Source organism: Miscanthus floridulus, chromosome 16, assembly GCF_019320115.1.
Source record: "Miscanthus floridulus cultivar M001 chromosome 16, ASM1932011v1, whole genome shotgun sequence".
Classification (NCBI taxonomy): domain Eukaryota; kingdom Viridiplantae; phylum Streptophyta; class Magnoliopsida; order Poales; family Poaceae; genus Miscanthus; species Miscanthus floridulus.
The window spans coordinates 105,960,646-105,973,298 of record NC_089595.1 but is presented as its reverse complement, the minus strand read 5'-3'; the positions used below and the strand labels follow the sequence as shown (position 1 = coordinate 105,973,298).

The 12,653-nt window shown below is 42.6% G+C and overlaps 2 protein-coding genes and 1 pseudogene across 4 annotated transcripts; all 3 read left to right on the top strand.

Moving 5' to 3' along the window:
• The first annotated feature begins 82 nt into the window (after positions 1-82).
• On the top strand, positions 83-3,275 carry LOC136512334 (chaperone protein dnaJ C76, chloroplastic-like). Of its 2 annotated transcripts, none has more exons than XM_066506300.1 (9): positions 83-448; positions 778-906; positions 1,023-1,152; positions 1,243-1,363; positions 1,542-1,623; positions 1,914-1,964; positions 2,479-2,517; positions 2,604-2,700; positions 2,866-3,275. In XM_066506300.1, exons 1-9 carry the CDS (start codon positions 200-202, stop codon positions 2,991-2,993), a joined length of 1,026 nt encoding a protein of 341 aa, XP_066362397.1. In that variant the 5' UTR covers positions 83-199; the 3' UTR covers positions 2,994-3,275. The 2 variants fall into 2 exon arrangements, with proteins under 2 accessions (XP_066362397.1, XP_066362396.1); XM_066506299.1 differs by having other exon boundaries at positions 2,604-2,706.
• Positions 3,276-3,812: 537 nt separating this feature from the next.
• On the top strand, positions 3,813-5,312 carry LOC136512363 (ALA-interacting subunit 5-like; annotated as a pseudogene).
• A 2,490-nt stretch (positions 5,313-7,802) lies between these two features.
• Positions 7,803-10,993, top strand: LOC136512328 (chaperone protein dnaJ C76, chloroplastic-like). Of its 2 annotated transcripts, none has more exons than XM_066506295.1 (9): positions 7,803-8,168; positions 8,498-8,626; positions 8,743-8,872; positions 8,963-9,083; positions 9,262-9,343; positions 9,634-9,684; positions 10,197-10,235; positions 10,322-10,418; positions 10,584-10,993. In XM_066506295.1, exons 1-9 carry the CDS (start codon positions 7,920-7,922, stop codon positions 10,709-10,711), a joined length of 1,026 nt encoding a protein of 341 aa, XP_066362392.1. In that variant the 5' UTR covers positions 7,803-7,919; the 3' UTR covers positions 10,712-10,993. The 2 variants fall into 2 exon arrangements, with proteins under 2 accessions (XP_066362392.1, XP_066362391.1); XM_066506294.1 differs by having other exon boundaries at positions 10,322-10,424.
• Positions 10,994-12,653: the final 1,660 nt, after the last annotated feature.

Genomic DNA, 12,653 nt, shown 5'->3' with positions numbered 1-12,653 from the left:
ATAAATATCAATCCGTTTAAGGTCTAATATGCAAAAACAGATCTCCGTTAAACCTGAACCAGAAGAATTAGTGGCTGCTGAGCTGAGGACAGTGTAAAAATGGTACAGTCCCGCTAAGAAAAGCAAACCCCTCGCCGCCGCCTCCTAGTTGGAGTTCCGATCTTGCTGGAGGACGCCGCATTCTAAAATCCGTTAGGCAATGGCGCCCCCTCTCCTCTCGCCGCCGCTGCTCGCCGACGCACTCGCGACGCTGCCACGGTCTTTCCCCTGCTCCCGCCCCACGCGGCAACTGCCCACCGTCGGGTTCGCCGGAGCCGTACGGGGCGACCGGCAGGGGAGCTGGAGTGCGCGGAGAAGGGATCTCAGGATCTGTGCCACTGCGACGGAAGCGGATTATGAAAGGGAGGAGGAGGATGTTGCCGACGATTACTACTCCGTTCTGGGTGTGGTAAGTATACTCTGGAACATTGGTTTGCCATTTAGCAATTACTTTACCTTATTTAATTTGATGGTAGACGAAAGAATTAGTTCTCTGGACCAAACCACTTTGTAATCACTATACTATTTCGCTCTTGGTAGTAACATGTTTGTGATTTTGTTAACATTCTATAGGGTTTGGGGAAGAATCAAAATGCAACTTTTATTTCCAGTTTTCCAAAAATAAAATGCTTACTTATTTTTTTTTATATCTAGGTTCAGATAATATTACTGATCTTATTCAGCTTTGAGATAATAAATTTGCTGCTAATATGGAACACCTGAATCTTCTACCATTAGATGCCAGATGCAACCCCTGAGGAAATTAAGAAGGCATACTACGGTTGCATGAAAGAGTGCCACCCTGACCTTAGTGGGAACGCCCCTGACGTGACTAACTTCTGTATGTTCATCAACGAGGTTTACTCGGTAAGAGTCTGCAATCGAGTTTTAAACTTAGGCATGCTGCGTGCAAGATGTTTTCTTATTGGTTATTGCTTTGAAATTTGTCATTGCACGAGCTAACATGGGGTGTGCAAGGGTAGGTGTTGAGTGATCCAGCACAACGTGCAGTGTATGATGAGATCCATGGGTACACAGCAACAGCAATCAACCCTTTCTTTGATGACAGTGCACCCAAGGATCATGTGTTCATTGATGAGTTTACCTGCATTGGTATATTGATCCTCTCTTGTGAATAGAAGTTTTCTTATGGGTAAGGAGCATGATTCAAGTATCTTGTTTGTTGTGGATGCAACATTGTAGGATGTAAAAACTGTGCCAATATCTGCCCTGGCGTCTTTGAGATTGAGGAAGATTTTGGGAGGTCAAGAGTCTACTCCCAGTCAGGTAGCACAGAGCTAATTCAGGATGCCATTGATAGTTGGTGAGAATTTTTATGATCTTAAAGTTTATTCAGTTGTTAGGTCTTGTAGTTACCCAATTATGAAATGCCTTGCAAATTGTTCAGATTTCAGAAGAAATTAGTTAATATGTTGCTGGTGTTCTTCAAGTTCTGCAGATGCTAATATTTGTGCTAAACTTTTGTCTGTTATCATTCTCAGCCCAGTTGATTGTATTCACTGGACTTCCGCTGCACAACTGTCACTCCTTGAGAATGAGATGCGTAGAGTAGAGAGGGTGAATGTAAGTAGACTTTCTATCAGATGGAACTTTAAAATTTGTGGGATCTATGTAGCTTTTTTTGTCATGGCCGATTCTCAAGCAAATTCTTCTGTCAGTATACATTTCAAGATAACAGTAGTGTACTGCATACAGTAATAATGAATTTAGTTGAAGAATTATCTGGTGATATTATTCGATATTCTACCATCAGTCTTCTTCTTAATATATAATGATACGCAGCTCTCCTGCGTGTTCGAGAAAAAATATATTCTACCATCAGTACAGTAAATCAAAATTTCATAACTGAGCAGGTTGGTTTGATGCTTGCTGGTATGGGAGCTTCAGTCGATGTTTTCCGCATGGTAATTATCTCTTTGTTCATGTAAACTTTATGTGCTTTATATAATTTATTACTCCATGGCATGTTCTCAATATTCAGTTTTTTTTTTCTGTAATGGATGCATATATTAACTTAATCGCCCTGTTTGGATAAATTAAAAGTGGAGTAAAATACACCTATGGTTTCTTAAACTTTTGAGTTCTCAAAACTTCTGAAGTGGTTCACTCCAAGTGAGAATCTGGATCCATAATTGGACCCCAAGTGAACCTAGAGTAAACCATTTAATATAAGGACCCAAACCCTCACTTTGAATGTTTATGGACCTTGGTGAAAATCCCAAAAAAGTTTAAGATCCCTGGATGCATTTTACCATCGAAAGCAATATGTTTGTATCATGGATTGAATATCAAGGGTATCAAAGTACAAATTTAACACTAGTATAATTTCTTCTGGGCCTCTACATCTAAAGATAACACTGTCTGTCTGTGTTGCTGTTAAGTGTCAAATTGTATTGATATATTTTCTATGTGTGGTAGGCTAGTGCTCGCTGGGAAAAGAGGCAAGCAAAAGTCTTGGTACTACTCCTTTGTACACCTTACACAATTATTTGAAAATTTTAAATATAAATGTTTTTTTACTGTAAATCTGTGTGATTTTGCAGGAAAAAGTCAGAACACGGATGGTGAAACAAGAGAATTCAGACACGAGAAGCTCTTGGAGTGACATCTGGGGATCCCCACCACAAGATCAAAGCAACGGTAATGGTACGAGAAACAAATATTTTTTCAGAAGCACCTTAGTTACTGATCTGCAACATCTAAAACACGCAATCTACTGTTCATCTCTACTGAGTACTGACTGTACGTCTATCAGCTCTTATCTTGTTGAAAAATCTGATCGTTTCTAATAATGTGTACTGACAGAGGAGGAAGTATCAGAGAGGGCCAAGAGAGCGGCAGCTGCTGCTAGACGGTGGCGAGAGTTCTCCAGACGAGGCGCAGACAGGCCTCCGACACACAAACTTCCGGAGGCAGTGGGCAACAAAGATTAGTCCATGGAACAGAGAAACATTTGGCATCATTAATTTGACCACATCTGGCTTATTGGCTAAATGCACAGTGTCATTGTTTGTAGAGGTGATACGTATTATGGAGGTTTGCAGTGCCTTCACAGCTTGCACTCATGCTCCATTAGCACATAGTGATGTTGATAACCTGTAGAAGACAAGCACCAAGTGCAGAACAAAGGTCAAACATGTATAATAGAATAGAACAAGTACAAATATACGTATATATACATTCGCTGTACCATCGCAGTACGTAGTACCCTGTAACCACACTGTAACTTTTCACTTTTGTGTATGCGCGCGCGTGTGTGGCTGTGCAGATGAATTCCGGGGCAAATCTTGGTTTTCCAGTAGTGCAAGTAACATCATATTAAGTATCCATTGAAAAACCATTTCTTCAATATTGTGATCCTTGCTTGAATATCTTCTTGATATGAATGTTGAGATCAATCAAGCTTCAGTTAATAACAATACACAACTTTGGCCTTCATTTGAACATTATGTGAAATATCATCAAGTTTGTCTTCTTATTGACCTTTATACACTTTTCATTCCATAATCCACAAGTGTATGCAACAAACTCAATTTTATGTTCAACACTTAGCAAACTTGCTAGACCTTTAATTGTGTTGTCATTCAATTCATCAAAACTCACTAAAGGGCTAGATGCACTTACAAGAGCTGAGAAGATTCCATCAAAACATAATCAAATTACCTGGCATTAAACTGCTAGGATGGGCGCAAGGTCGCAACAGACGATATAGGGGAGTGCCTAGAGTTTCCCAACTGGCAATTTGTGCCTCAGCCCCCTCTCTGTCTCTCCACACCACTCCCCGCGCTCTCCTCTCATCTTGTGTTTTTCGCCCCGCTAGTCACCCTCGCGGCTTCCTCCTCTTTTCTTTGCTACGATCTCACTGTGATTGTGTAGCTTGCAAAAACTAAGCATATGGTAAGTAATGATGATGGCGTATCATTTTTCAGGTGCCAAAGCCAATGAAAGGCCCGATACACATATACTATCAGCTTGAAATTTTCTATCAGAATCATCGCCGGTATGGTGAACCCTAGAACTTACTGCTTTTTTTACATCATATAAATTCTGTCAAATGATTTTCCGCGTCAGGCGCACAAACAGGTCATGCATGCATTGTCGGCCTGAATGCGGAATATCCTTATCATAATGTAACGTTAACCCTAGGTACGTGAAGAGTCGTAACGACAAGCAGTTGCTGTACAAGGATGCTGCGAGCACGATAACAAACTGTGAGCCTGAAGCCACCAGTGAAGACGGCGGCGCGCCCATCGTGCCCTGCGGTCTCATCGCTTGGAGCTTGTTCAACGACACCTACTCCTTCTCTCTCAACAAGAAGGCCGTCGAGGTGAACAAGAAGAACATTGCCTGGGACAGCGACAAGAACAAAAAGTTTGGCAGCGATGTCTTCCCCAGCAATTTCCAGAAAGGGGGACTGATCGGCGGTGCTAAACTGAACGAGAAAATACCAGTAAGCTAGCAGTGCATCAACTATATAGCTTCTGATTAGTATGCATCAGAGATCGAGCTGAGTTTCATTTGCTCCTGGATCTGATTTCGCTTGCTTTTGATTTCTGTTTTCAGATGAGTGAGCAGGAGGACCTCATTGTCTGGATGAGAACCGCGGCCCTCCCGACGTTCAGGAAGCTGTACGGCAGGATCGAGTCGGACATAATGGCGAGCGACGAGATCACGGTGGTGATCCAGAACAACTACAACACGTACAGCTTCGGGGCACGAAGGCGCTGGTGCTGTCCACCACGTCGTGGATCGGCGGCAGGAACAACTTCATCGACGTCGCGTACGTCGCACTCTTCCTCGCCATGGGCTTCGTCATCCTCTACGTGATTAAGCCAAGGTAATTAAAGTCGTGTCGATCTCCATCAGGTGATGTTGCACACATTTGTTTCAACCAAACTATGTTTTGCGCATTTTTCAGGGCCCTTGGAGACCCTAACTACTTGTCATGGAACAAAGAAAACCCAGACCATATATCCCAACTGATTGAAAGGCGCTGCTAGGTCCAGTGTGTGCAGATCAGCGCAGGCACAGGCATGTCGATCAGTGGCAAGTTGTTTATTCGTGTTCATTAATTTGTTTTGTTATTATGCTCTCGATACATGTAGGTAGGCGTAACATGGTGAAAAAGTTTATTTGGAGATGTTTCTTAATTATTAACCATGCATGTATGTAGTATATAAACTTACCATGAGCTGTTATTGTCCATAAGCTAAACGGAATCAGCGTGGTGGAATCAAAACGTTGTATTCTGTCAGATCTTTGCCGCGTTGCCTCTCGAGGTGTCCTGGGCAAAAACTTGCGAGAACCGCCGGATTTGTAGGCGATGCCGCCGCCCGCCGGCCCGCCGGTGTTTGGCGTCTGCTTGTGGGCTGAAGCGCTTTCTCCTGGGCCGAAGAAGCAGTCCGGACGCTGACCTGATAGGTCCAGGGCTGCGGATGGGCTGCGTGTGCGGGTCCGCAGCCCCTCCTGCTCCGGCTCAGTTTGCCTGGCCGGCTTGGCCTCTCTTACTCTCAGGCACGACGAGGACGTAGAGCCACGTAGAAGAAATTGGACAACGACAGGCCGGTGAAGCAAGACTGATTTTTTTTCATCTCAATCTCAGTAAAAAAAAAGAGTGACTTTTTGAAAGAAAAGAAAGTGAAGCAAGACTGACTGATTGTGACTGTCACTGAGCGAGAGGACCGGGAGAGAATGGAGAGCTCCCCACGCAACGTCTCTGCCGTGATCGATCCATCCATGATCTATGTAGAAATCGAACGTCCTGGGGGCCAAAATCGCCAGCTCAGCCGTCGGCATGTCGCTCTCCCGGCTCACTACTGGCTCGAAATCATCCACCAAACCAAAAACAATTGTGCATTTTTAGGCTTATAGCCTCCGAAATAATTTCCCGAGAGAGCAAGAGCATGTGCGTATCACCAAGCAACGCCGTACTTCTTTGTCTTCCACGCAACCAAGATTCCCAATATTTTTAATAATCATTGATCAACATTAGTATAAAAGTTATAAATCCTACTGTTTGGAGCTTTTTTTTTTTTGCGAAACCAAGTGCACTGGGTTTGGGAGCTAAAGAACCGTACGTGGAACAGACAAAGACACAAACAATTAGGTGTTGACAATTCATGTGGTGTTGCTCAAAAGTTTAACGTGGAGTGGTAGAAAAGCACACGGTCTTTTTTCTTTTTCAAAAGACAGATATTGACGTCTACCTACATACTTGCGTACCCACCTCTACTGACGCACTCACGTGTTTTATCTCCATGAACATCTCCAGAAAATTAGGTTGGTAGGTTTTGAGATTAACAAAGTCACAGCAAGTGGGTATACATTTATGTGATCGATCGATCTATGTAGAAATCGAACGTCCTAGGGCCAAAATCACCCGATTATCCGTACGACTACGAGTCTCTGACAGAGCATGCGTATCACGAAGGCAAAATTAGGCTCTATCTGTCCCAAAATAAGTGTCACTATAGAATACCTACTGATCAAATTTTCTTAAGTTTGACTAAGTTTATATAAAATATTAGCAACATTTATATCTCTAAATAAGTTTATTATGAAGATATATCTAACGATTTATCTAATAATACTAATTACGCACCATAAATATTTGACTTCTTGAGAAGTGTGAATGATATTTATTTTGGAACGAAGGAAGTACTTCTTTCTCTTCACGCAACCAAGATTCATAACATTTAATAAGCTTTGATGAACAATGTGTTTGGAGTTTTTTTTTTGCGAAACCAAATGCAGTGTATGTGGTGTTGCTCAAAAGTTTAGTATGGAGTGGTAGAAAACCACACGGTCTTTTTTCCTTTTTCAAAACACAGACATTGACGTCTACCTACACACATGCATACCTACCTCTACTGACACACTCACATATTTTATCTCCATGAATACGTCCAGAAGATTAGGTTGTCATGTTTCGAGATTAACAAAATGCCCGCTCGCTTCTCTTGTAATCCGTACTTTTCAGCTTGTTTTTTCAGCCAGAACAGTGTTTTTCACTCACAACAAATTAGCCAGAATAGTGTTTTAACTTGTTTTTTCAGCGAAACGAACGGGGCTAAAGTCATTGCAGGCGCTCCTTGTCAACAAGCACATCACCTCATTTCAGTAACACATGGGACTAAGGCTCACACATAGGGATATCTTGATATTGAGGGTTACATAACTTATATTGTTAGTTTAGCTAATTTATCCTCTAAAGAGTAATATAATTCTATTAATCAAAGGTGTATTTGTCAACTACATGAGAGGAGACATATGAATTAGTGGTGAGAGTTAAAGGAGGGAATTAAAATGGGAAGTTGATTTTTAGTTCAAATTTTCTTGTTTGGTTCGTGGAGAGAAATAGGAAAGAGAGTTAAAACAAGAATTCATGCTCTATTTGGTGTGGTGGTTTTTTAGTGAAAAATAATAGAACAAGTCCATATATTCATCTTTGTTTCAGTAAAAGCAAAATTCCCATTCTTCCCTTAGGGGATTGATGTGTGAGTTTGGTCATCTAAACTCATATATTCCCCTTTCCGCCAAAACTCTCACCGCCACAAAATAAAAAAACAAACTCTTAGCTTTGAACTCTCATCCTCTTCAACCATATATGCCGAAAAAGGGAAATAATGGAAGTTCTTTAGGTGGCAGAAGGTCTTTATATATAAATATCAATCCGTTTAAGGTCTAATATGCAAAAACAGATCTCCGTTAAACCTGAACCAGAAGAATTAGTGGCTGCTGAGCTGAGGACAGTGTAAAAATGGTACAGTCCCGCTAAGAAAAGCAAACCCCTCGCCGCCGCCTCCTAGTTGGAGTTCCGATCTTGCTGGAGGACGCCGCATTCTAAAATCCGTTAGGCAATGGCGCCCCCTCTCCTCTCGCCGCCGCTGCTCGCCGACGCACTCGCGACGCTGCCACGGTCTTTCCCCTGCTCCCGCCCCACGCGGCAACTGCCCACCGTCGGGTTCGCCGGAGCCGTACGGGGCGACCGGCAGGGGAGCTGGAGTGCGCGGAGAAGGGATCTCAGGATCTGTGCCACTGCGACGGAAGCGGATTATGAAAGGGAGGAGGAGGATGTTGCCGACGATTACTACTCCGTTCTGGGTGTGGTAAGTATACTCTGGAACATTGGTTTGCCATTTAGCAATTACTTTACCTTATTTAATTTGATGGTAGACGAAAGAATTAGTTCTCTGGACCAAACCACTTTGTAATCACTATACTATTTCGCTCTTGGTAGTAACATGTTTGTGATTTTGTTAACATTCTATAGGGTTTGGGGAAGAATCAAAATGCAACTTTTATTTCCAGTTTTCCAAAAATAAAATGCTTACTTATTTTTTTTTATATCTAGGTTCAGATAATATTACTGATCTTATTCAGCTTTGAGATAATAAATTTGCTGCTAATATGGAACACCTGAATCTTCTACCATTAGATGCCAGATGCAACCCCTGAGGAAATTAAGAAGGCATACTACGGTTGCATGAAAGAGTGCCACCCTGACCTTAGTGGGAACGCCCCTGACGTGACTAACTTCTGTATGTTCATCAACGAGGTTTACTCGGTAAGAGTCTGCAATCGAGTTTTAAACTTAGGCATGCTGCGTGCAAGATGTTTTCTTATTGGTTATTGCTTTGAAATTTGTCATTGCACGAGCTAACATGGGGTGTGCAAGGGTAGGTGTTGAGTGATCCAGCACAACGTGCAGTGTATGATGAGATCCATGGGTACACAGCAACAGCAATCAACCCTTTCTTTGATGACAGTGCACCCAAGGATCATGTGTTCGTTGATGAGTTTACCTGCATTGGTATATTGATCCTCTCTTGTGAATAGAAGTTTTCTTATGGGTAAGGAGCATGATTCAAGTATCTTGTTTGTTGTGGATGCAACATTGTAGGATGTAAAAACTGTGCCAATATCTGCCCTGGCGTCTTTGAGATTGAGGAAGATTTTGGGAGGTCAAGAGTCTACTCCCAGTCAGGTAGCACAGAGCTAATTCAGGATGCCATTGATAGTTGGTGAGAATTTTTATGATCTTAAAGTTTATTCAGTTGTTAGGTCTTGTAGTTACCCAATTATGAAATGCCTTGCAAATTGTTCAGATTTCAGAAGAAATTAGTTAATATGTTGCTGGTGTTCTTCAAGTTCTGCAGATGCTAATATTTATGCTAAACTTTTGTCTGTTATCATTCTCAGCCCAGTTGATTGTATTCACTGGACTTCCGCTGCACAACTGTCACTCCTTGAGAATGAGATGCGTAGAGTAGAGAGGGTGAATGTAAGTAGACTTTCTATCAGATGGAACTTTAAAATTTGTGGGATCTATGTAGCTTTTTTTGTCATGGCCGATTCTCAAGCAAATTCTTCTGTCAGTATACATTTCAAGATAACAGTAGTGTACTGCATACAGTAATAATGAATTTAGTTGAAGAATTATCTGGTGATATTATTCGATATTCTACCATCAGTCTTCTTCTTAATATATAATGATACGCAGCTCTCCTGCGTGTTCGAGAAAAAATATATTCTACCATCAGTACAGTAAATCAAAATTTCATAACTGAGCAGGTTGGTTTGATGCTTGCTGGTATGGGAGCTTCAGTCGATGTTTTCCGCATGGTAATTATCTCTTTGTTCATGTAAACTTTATGTGCTTATATAATTTATTACTCCATGGCATGTTCTCAATATTCAGTTTTTTTTTTCTGTAATGGATGCATATATTAACTTAATCGCCCTGTTTGGATAAATTAAAAGTGGAGTAAAATACACCTATGGTTTCTTAAACTTTTGAGTTCTCAAAACTTCTGAAGTGGTTCACTCCAAGTGAGAATCTGGATCCATAATTGGACCCCAAGTGAACCTAGAGTAAACCATTTAATATAAGGACCCAAACCCTCACTTTGAATGTTTATGGACCTTGGTGAAAATCCCAAAAAAGTTTAAGATCCCTGGATGCATTTTACCATCGAAAGCAATATGTTTGTATCATGGATTGAATATCAAGGGTATCAAAGTACAAATTTAACACTAGTATAATTTCTTCTGGCCTCTACATCTAAAGATAACACTGTCTGTCTGTGTTGCTGTTAAGTGTCAAATTGTATTGATATATTTTCTATGTGTGGTAGGCTAGTGCTCGCTGGGAAAAGAGGCAAGCAAAAGTCTTGGTACTACTCCTTTGTACACCTTACACAATTATTTGAAAATTTTAAATATAAATGTTTTTTTACTGTAAATCTGTGTGATTTTGCAGGAAAAAGTCAGAACACGGATGGTGAAACAAGAGAATTCAGACACGAGAAGCTCTTGGAGTGACATCTGGGGATCCCCACCACAAGATCAAAGCAACGGTAATGGTACGAGAAACAAATATTTTTTCAGAAGCACCTTAGTTACTGATCTGCAACATCTAAAACACGCAATCTACTGTTCATCTCTACTGAGTACTGACTGTACGTCTATCAGCTCTTATCTTGTTGAAAAATCTGATCGTTTCTAATAATGTGTACTGACAGAGGAGGAAGTATCAGAGAGGGCCAAGAGAGCGGCAGCTGCTGCTAGACGGTGGCGAGAGTTCTCCAGACGAGGCGCAGACAGGCCTCCGACACACAAACTTCCGGAGGCAGTGGGCAACAAAGATTAGTCCATGGAACAGAGAAACATTTGGCATCATTAATTTGACCACATCTGGCTTATTGGCTAAATGCACAGTGTCATTGTTTGTAGAGGTGATACGTATTATGGAGGTTTGCAGTGCCTTCACAGCTTGCACTCATGCTCCATTAGCACATAGTGATGTTGATAACCTGTAGAAGACAAGCACCAAGTGCAGAACAAAGGTCAAACATGTATAATAGAATAGAACAAGTACAAATATACGTATATATACATTCGCTGTACCATCGCAGTACGTAGTACCCTGTAACCACACTGTAACTTTTCACTTTTGTGTATGCGCGCGCGTGTGTGGCTGTGCAGATGAATTCCGGGGCAAATTTCCTTTGGCAGTAGCACATTGCGCATCTGCCAAAGGAGAAGTTGCCCAGCAATGCAGGTGCACATCTGAGTGTCGGAGCCAATGGTCTGTGTCGTGTGTTACTGTGTATGTATGTGCAGGCGCACAGGCTATTCGCGGTCACTGTGCGGGGGTATTTATACTCGCTACTGAAATGTGGCAAGGCGCTTCTGCTGCTGCAAACTGAAGACGCGATGAGGAATCAACTGAGGATATACCTTGGGACAATGCCTGGTCCAGCCGTCGTCTAGAGTCTAGACGCTGCCCACCTACGAGGAGAAAGAACAAAGGCATTCAGGCTGGCTGAAATGAATAGGAGGATACACGGCGGCAGTGGCGGAGCCACGTTATGGCCATAGTGGGCCATGGCCCCTCCTTCCTCCAAGAGAAGTACTCAAATTAGCACATATATCTGTCATGTATTCTCGGATGGCTGCTGAAAGCATGCAAGCAACTCCACAACACATCGATGCTGCAGTTCCATTTAGCACTTCTGTAGGTTTTCTATGCAAAACAAACGGACAGAGCCTAATCACGAGGTCTAACCTGTTACCGATCAATGGCACAGTACCCACACGGCCTTTCTTGCATGCATGCAACACCACTGCTGCCTTTCTATTATCTTCTCTTTTTTTCTCACGAATTAGCCATGCTGGAGCCTAGGTGTGAAAATTAATTTGATCTAAATAAAGCAAGTGAAAGACTTTGGTAACTGGCCCCCTCTTGTTTTCATGTCACGAATCAACTGAGGATATACCTTGGGACAATGCCTGGTCCAGCCGTCGTCTAGAGTCTAGACGCTGCCCACCTACGAGGAGAAAGAACAAAGGCATGCAGGCTGGCTGAAATGAATAGGAGGATACACGGCGGTACGTGTTGGGAGGCAAGCAAGCTAGAGCCGGTACGTACCACGTACGTAGGTGGAGCGGCACAGGCTTTTGCAGATTATTATTCCCGGTCCTGAGACCTCCTGAGACCACACTGCAAGACGAGAGGATCGAATCATGGAAAGGCGAGCAAGCCCTAAAGAATCGAAGAGAGTAGGCGGATATCCACGAGCATGTTCGTCTCGCCGCTGCTGGTTGTGAATCAGTGGCTCCTGCCTGCCTCGGACCGGCGGATCCTACCGCGGCCCTCCTCAGGCCAGCTAGCTTCGCGGCGCATCCAAGCACCACGGGGCACGTATGGCTGTGCGATCGGCGGTGATGGGGCTCGTCGCGTGGTGCGGTGGTGGAAACAAGCTCTGATTTGTCTTGGGTTAGAACTTAGCACTGTGCCTACGGTCGTATCATGTATGTATTTCTCTTCATTTTAGAATAATCACACTTCTTCATACCGTGTCTGAAAGTATGCTGTTGTATAGAAACCGAACGGTAGGCCCTAGTGACGGAGACAGAGAAAGAAACAACCTGTTCTTTAGTAATAAGTGTGTGTGAGAGAGAGCGCATTAGAGATGAAGATAGAACTAATACTCAAATTTCAGGTATTCTTATTGACTACAAAGGATGTCCCTTACTTGGACTGCTACGTTGGAGATCTATATCATCCTTCCGAATGTCTGGATAGAAAC

Excerpts from the sequence above, each read along its gene's own strand:
- LOC136512334 (XM_066506299.1), top strand. The coding sequence starts at position 200 with ATGGCGCCCCCTCTCCTCTCGCCGCCGCTGCTCGCCGACGCACTCGCG. Across the intron at positions 907-1,022 it reads TCATCAACGAGGTTTACTCG|GTGTTGAGTGATCCAGCACA; the intron begins GTAAGAGTCTGC and ends GTGCAAGGGTAG. Across the intron at positions 1,965-2,478 it reads CAGTCGATGTTTTCCGCATG|GCTAGTGCTCGCTGGGAAAA; the intron begins GTAATTATCTCT and ends TATGTGTGGTAG.
- LOC136512328 (XM_066506294.1), top strand. The coding sequence starts at position 7,920 with ATGGCGCCCCCTCTCCTCTCGCCGCCGCTGCTCGCCGACGCACTCGCG. Across the intron at positions 8,169-8,497 it reads ACTACTCCGTTCTGGGTGTG|ATGCCAGATGCAACCCCTGA; the intron begins GTAAGTATACTC and ends TTCTACCATTAG. Across the intron at positions 8,627-8,742 it reads TCATCAACGAGGTTTACTCG|GTGTTGAGTGATCCAGCACA; the intron begins GTAAGAGTCTGC and ends GTGCAAGGGTAG.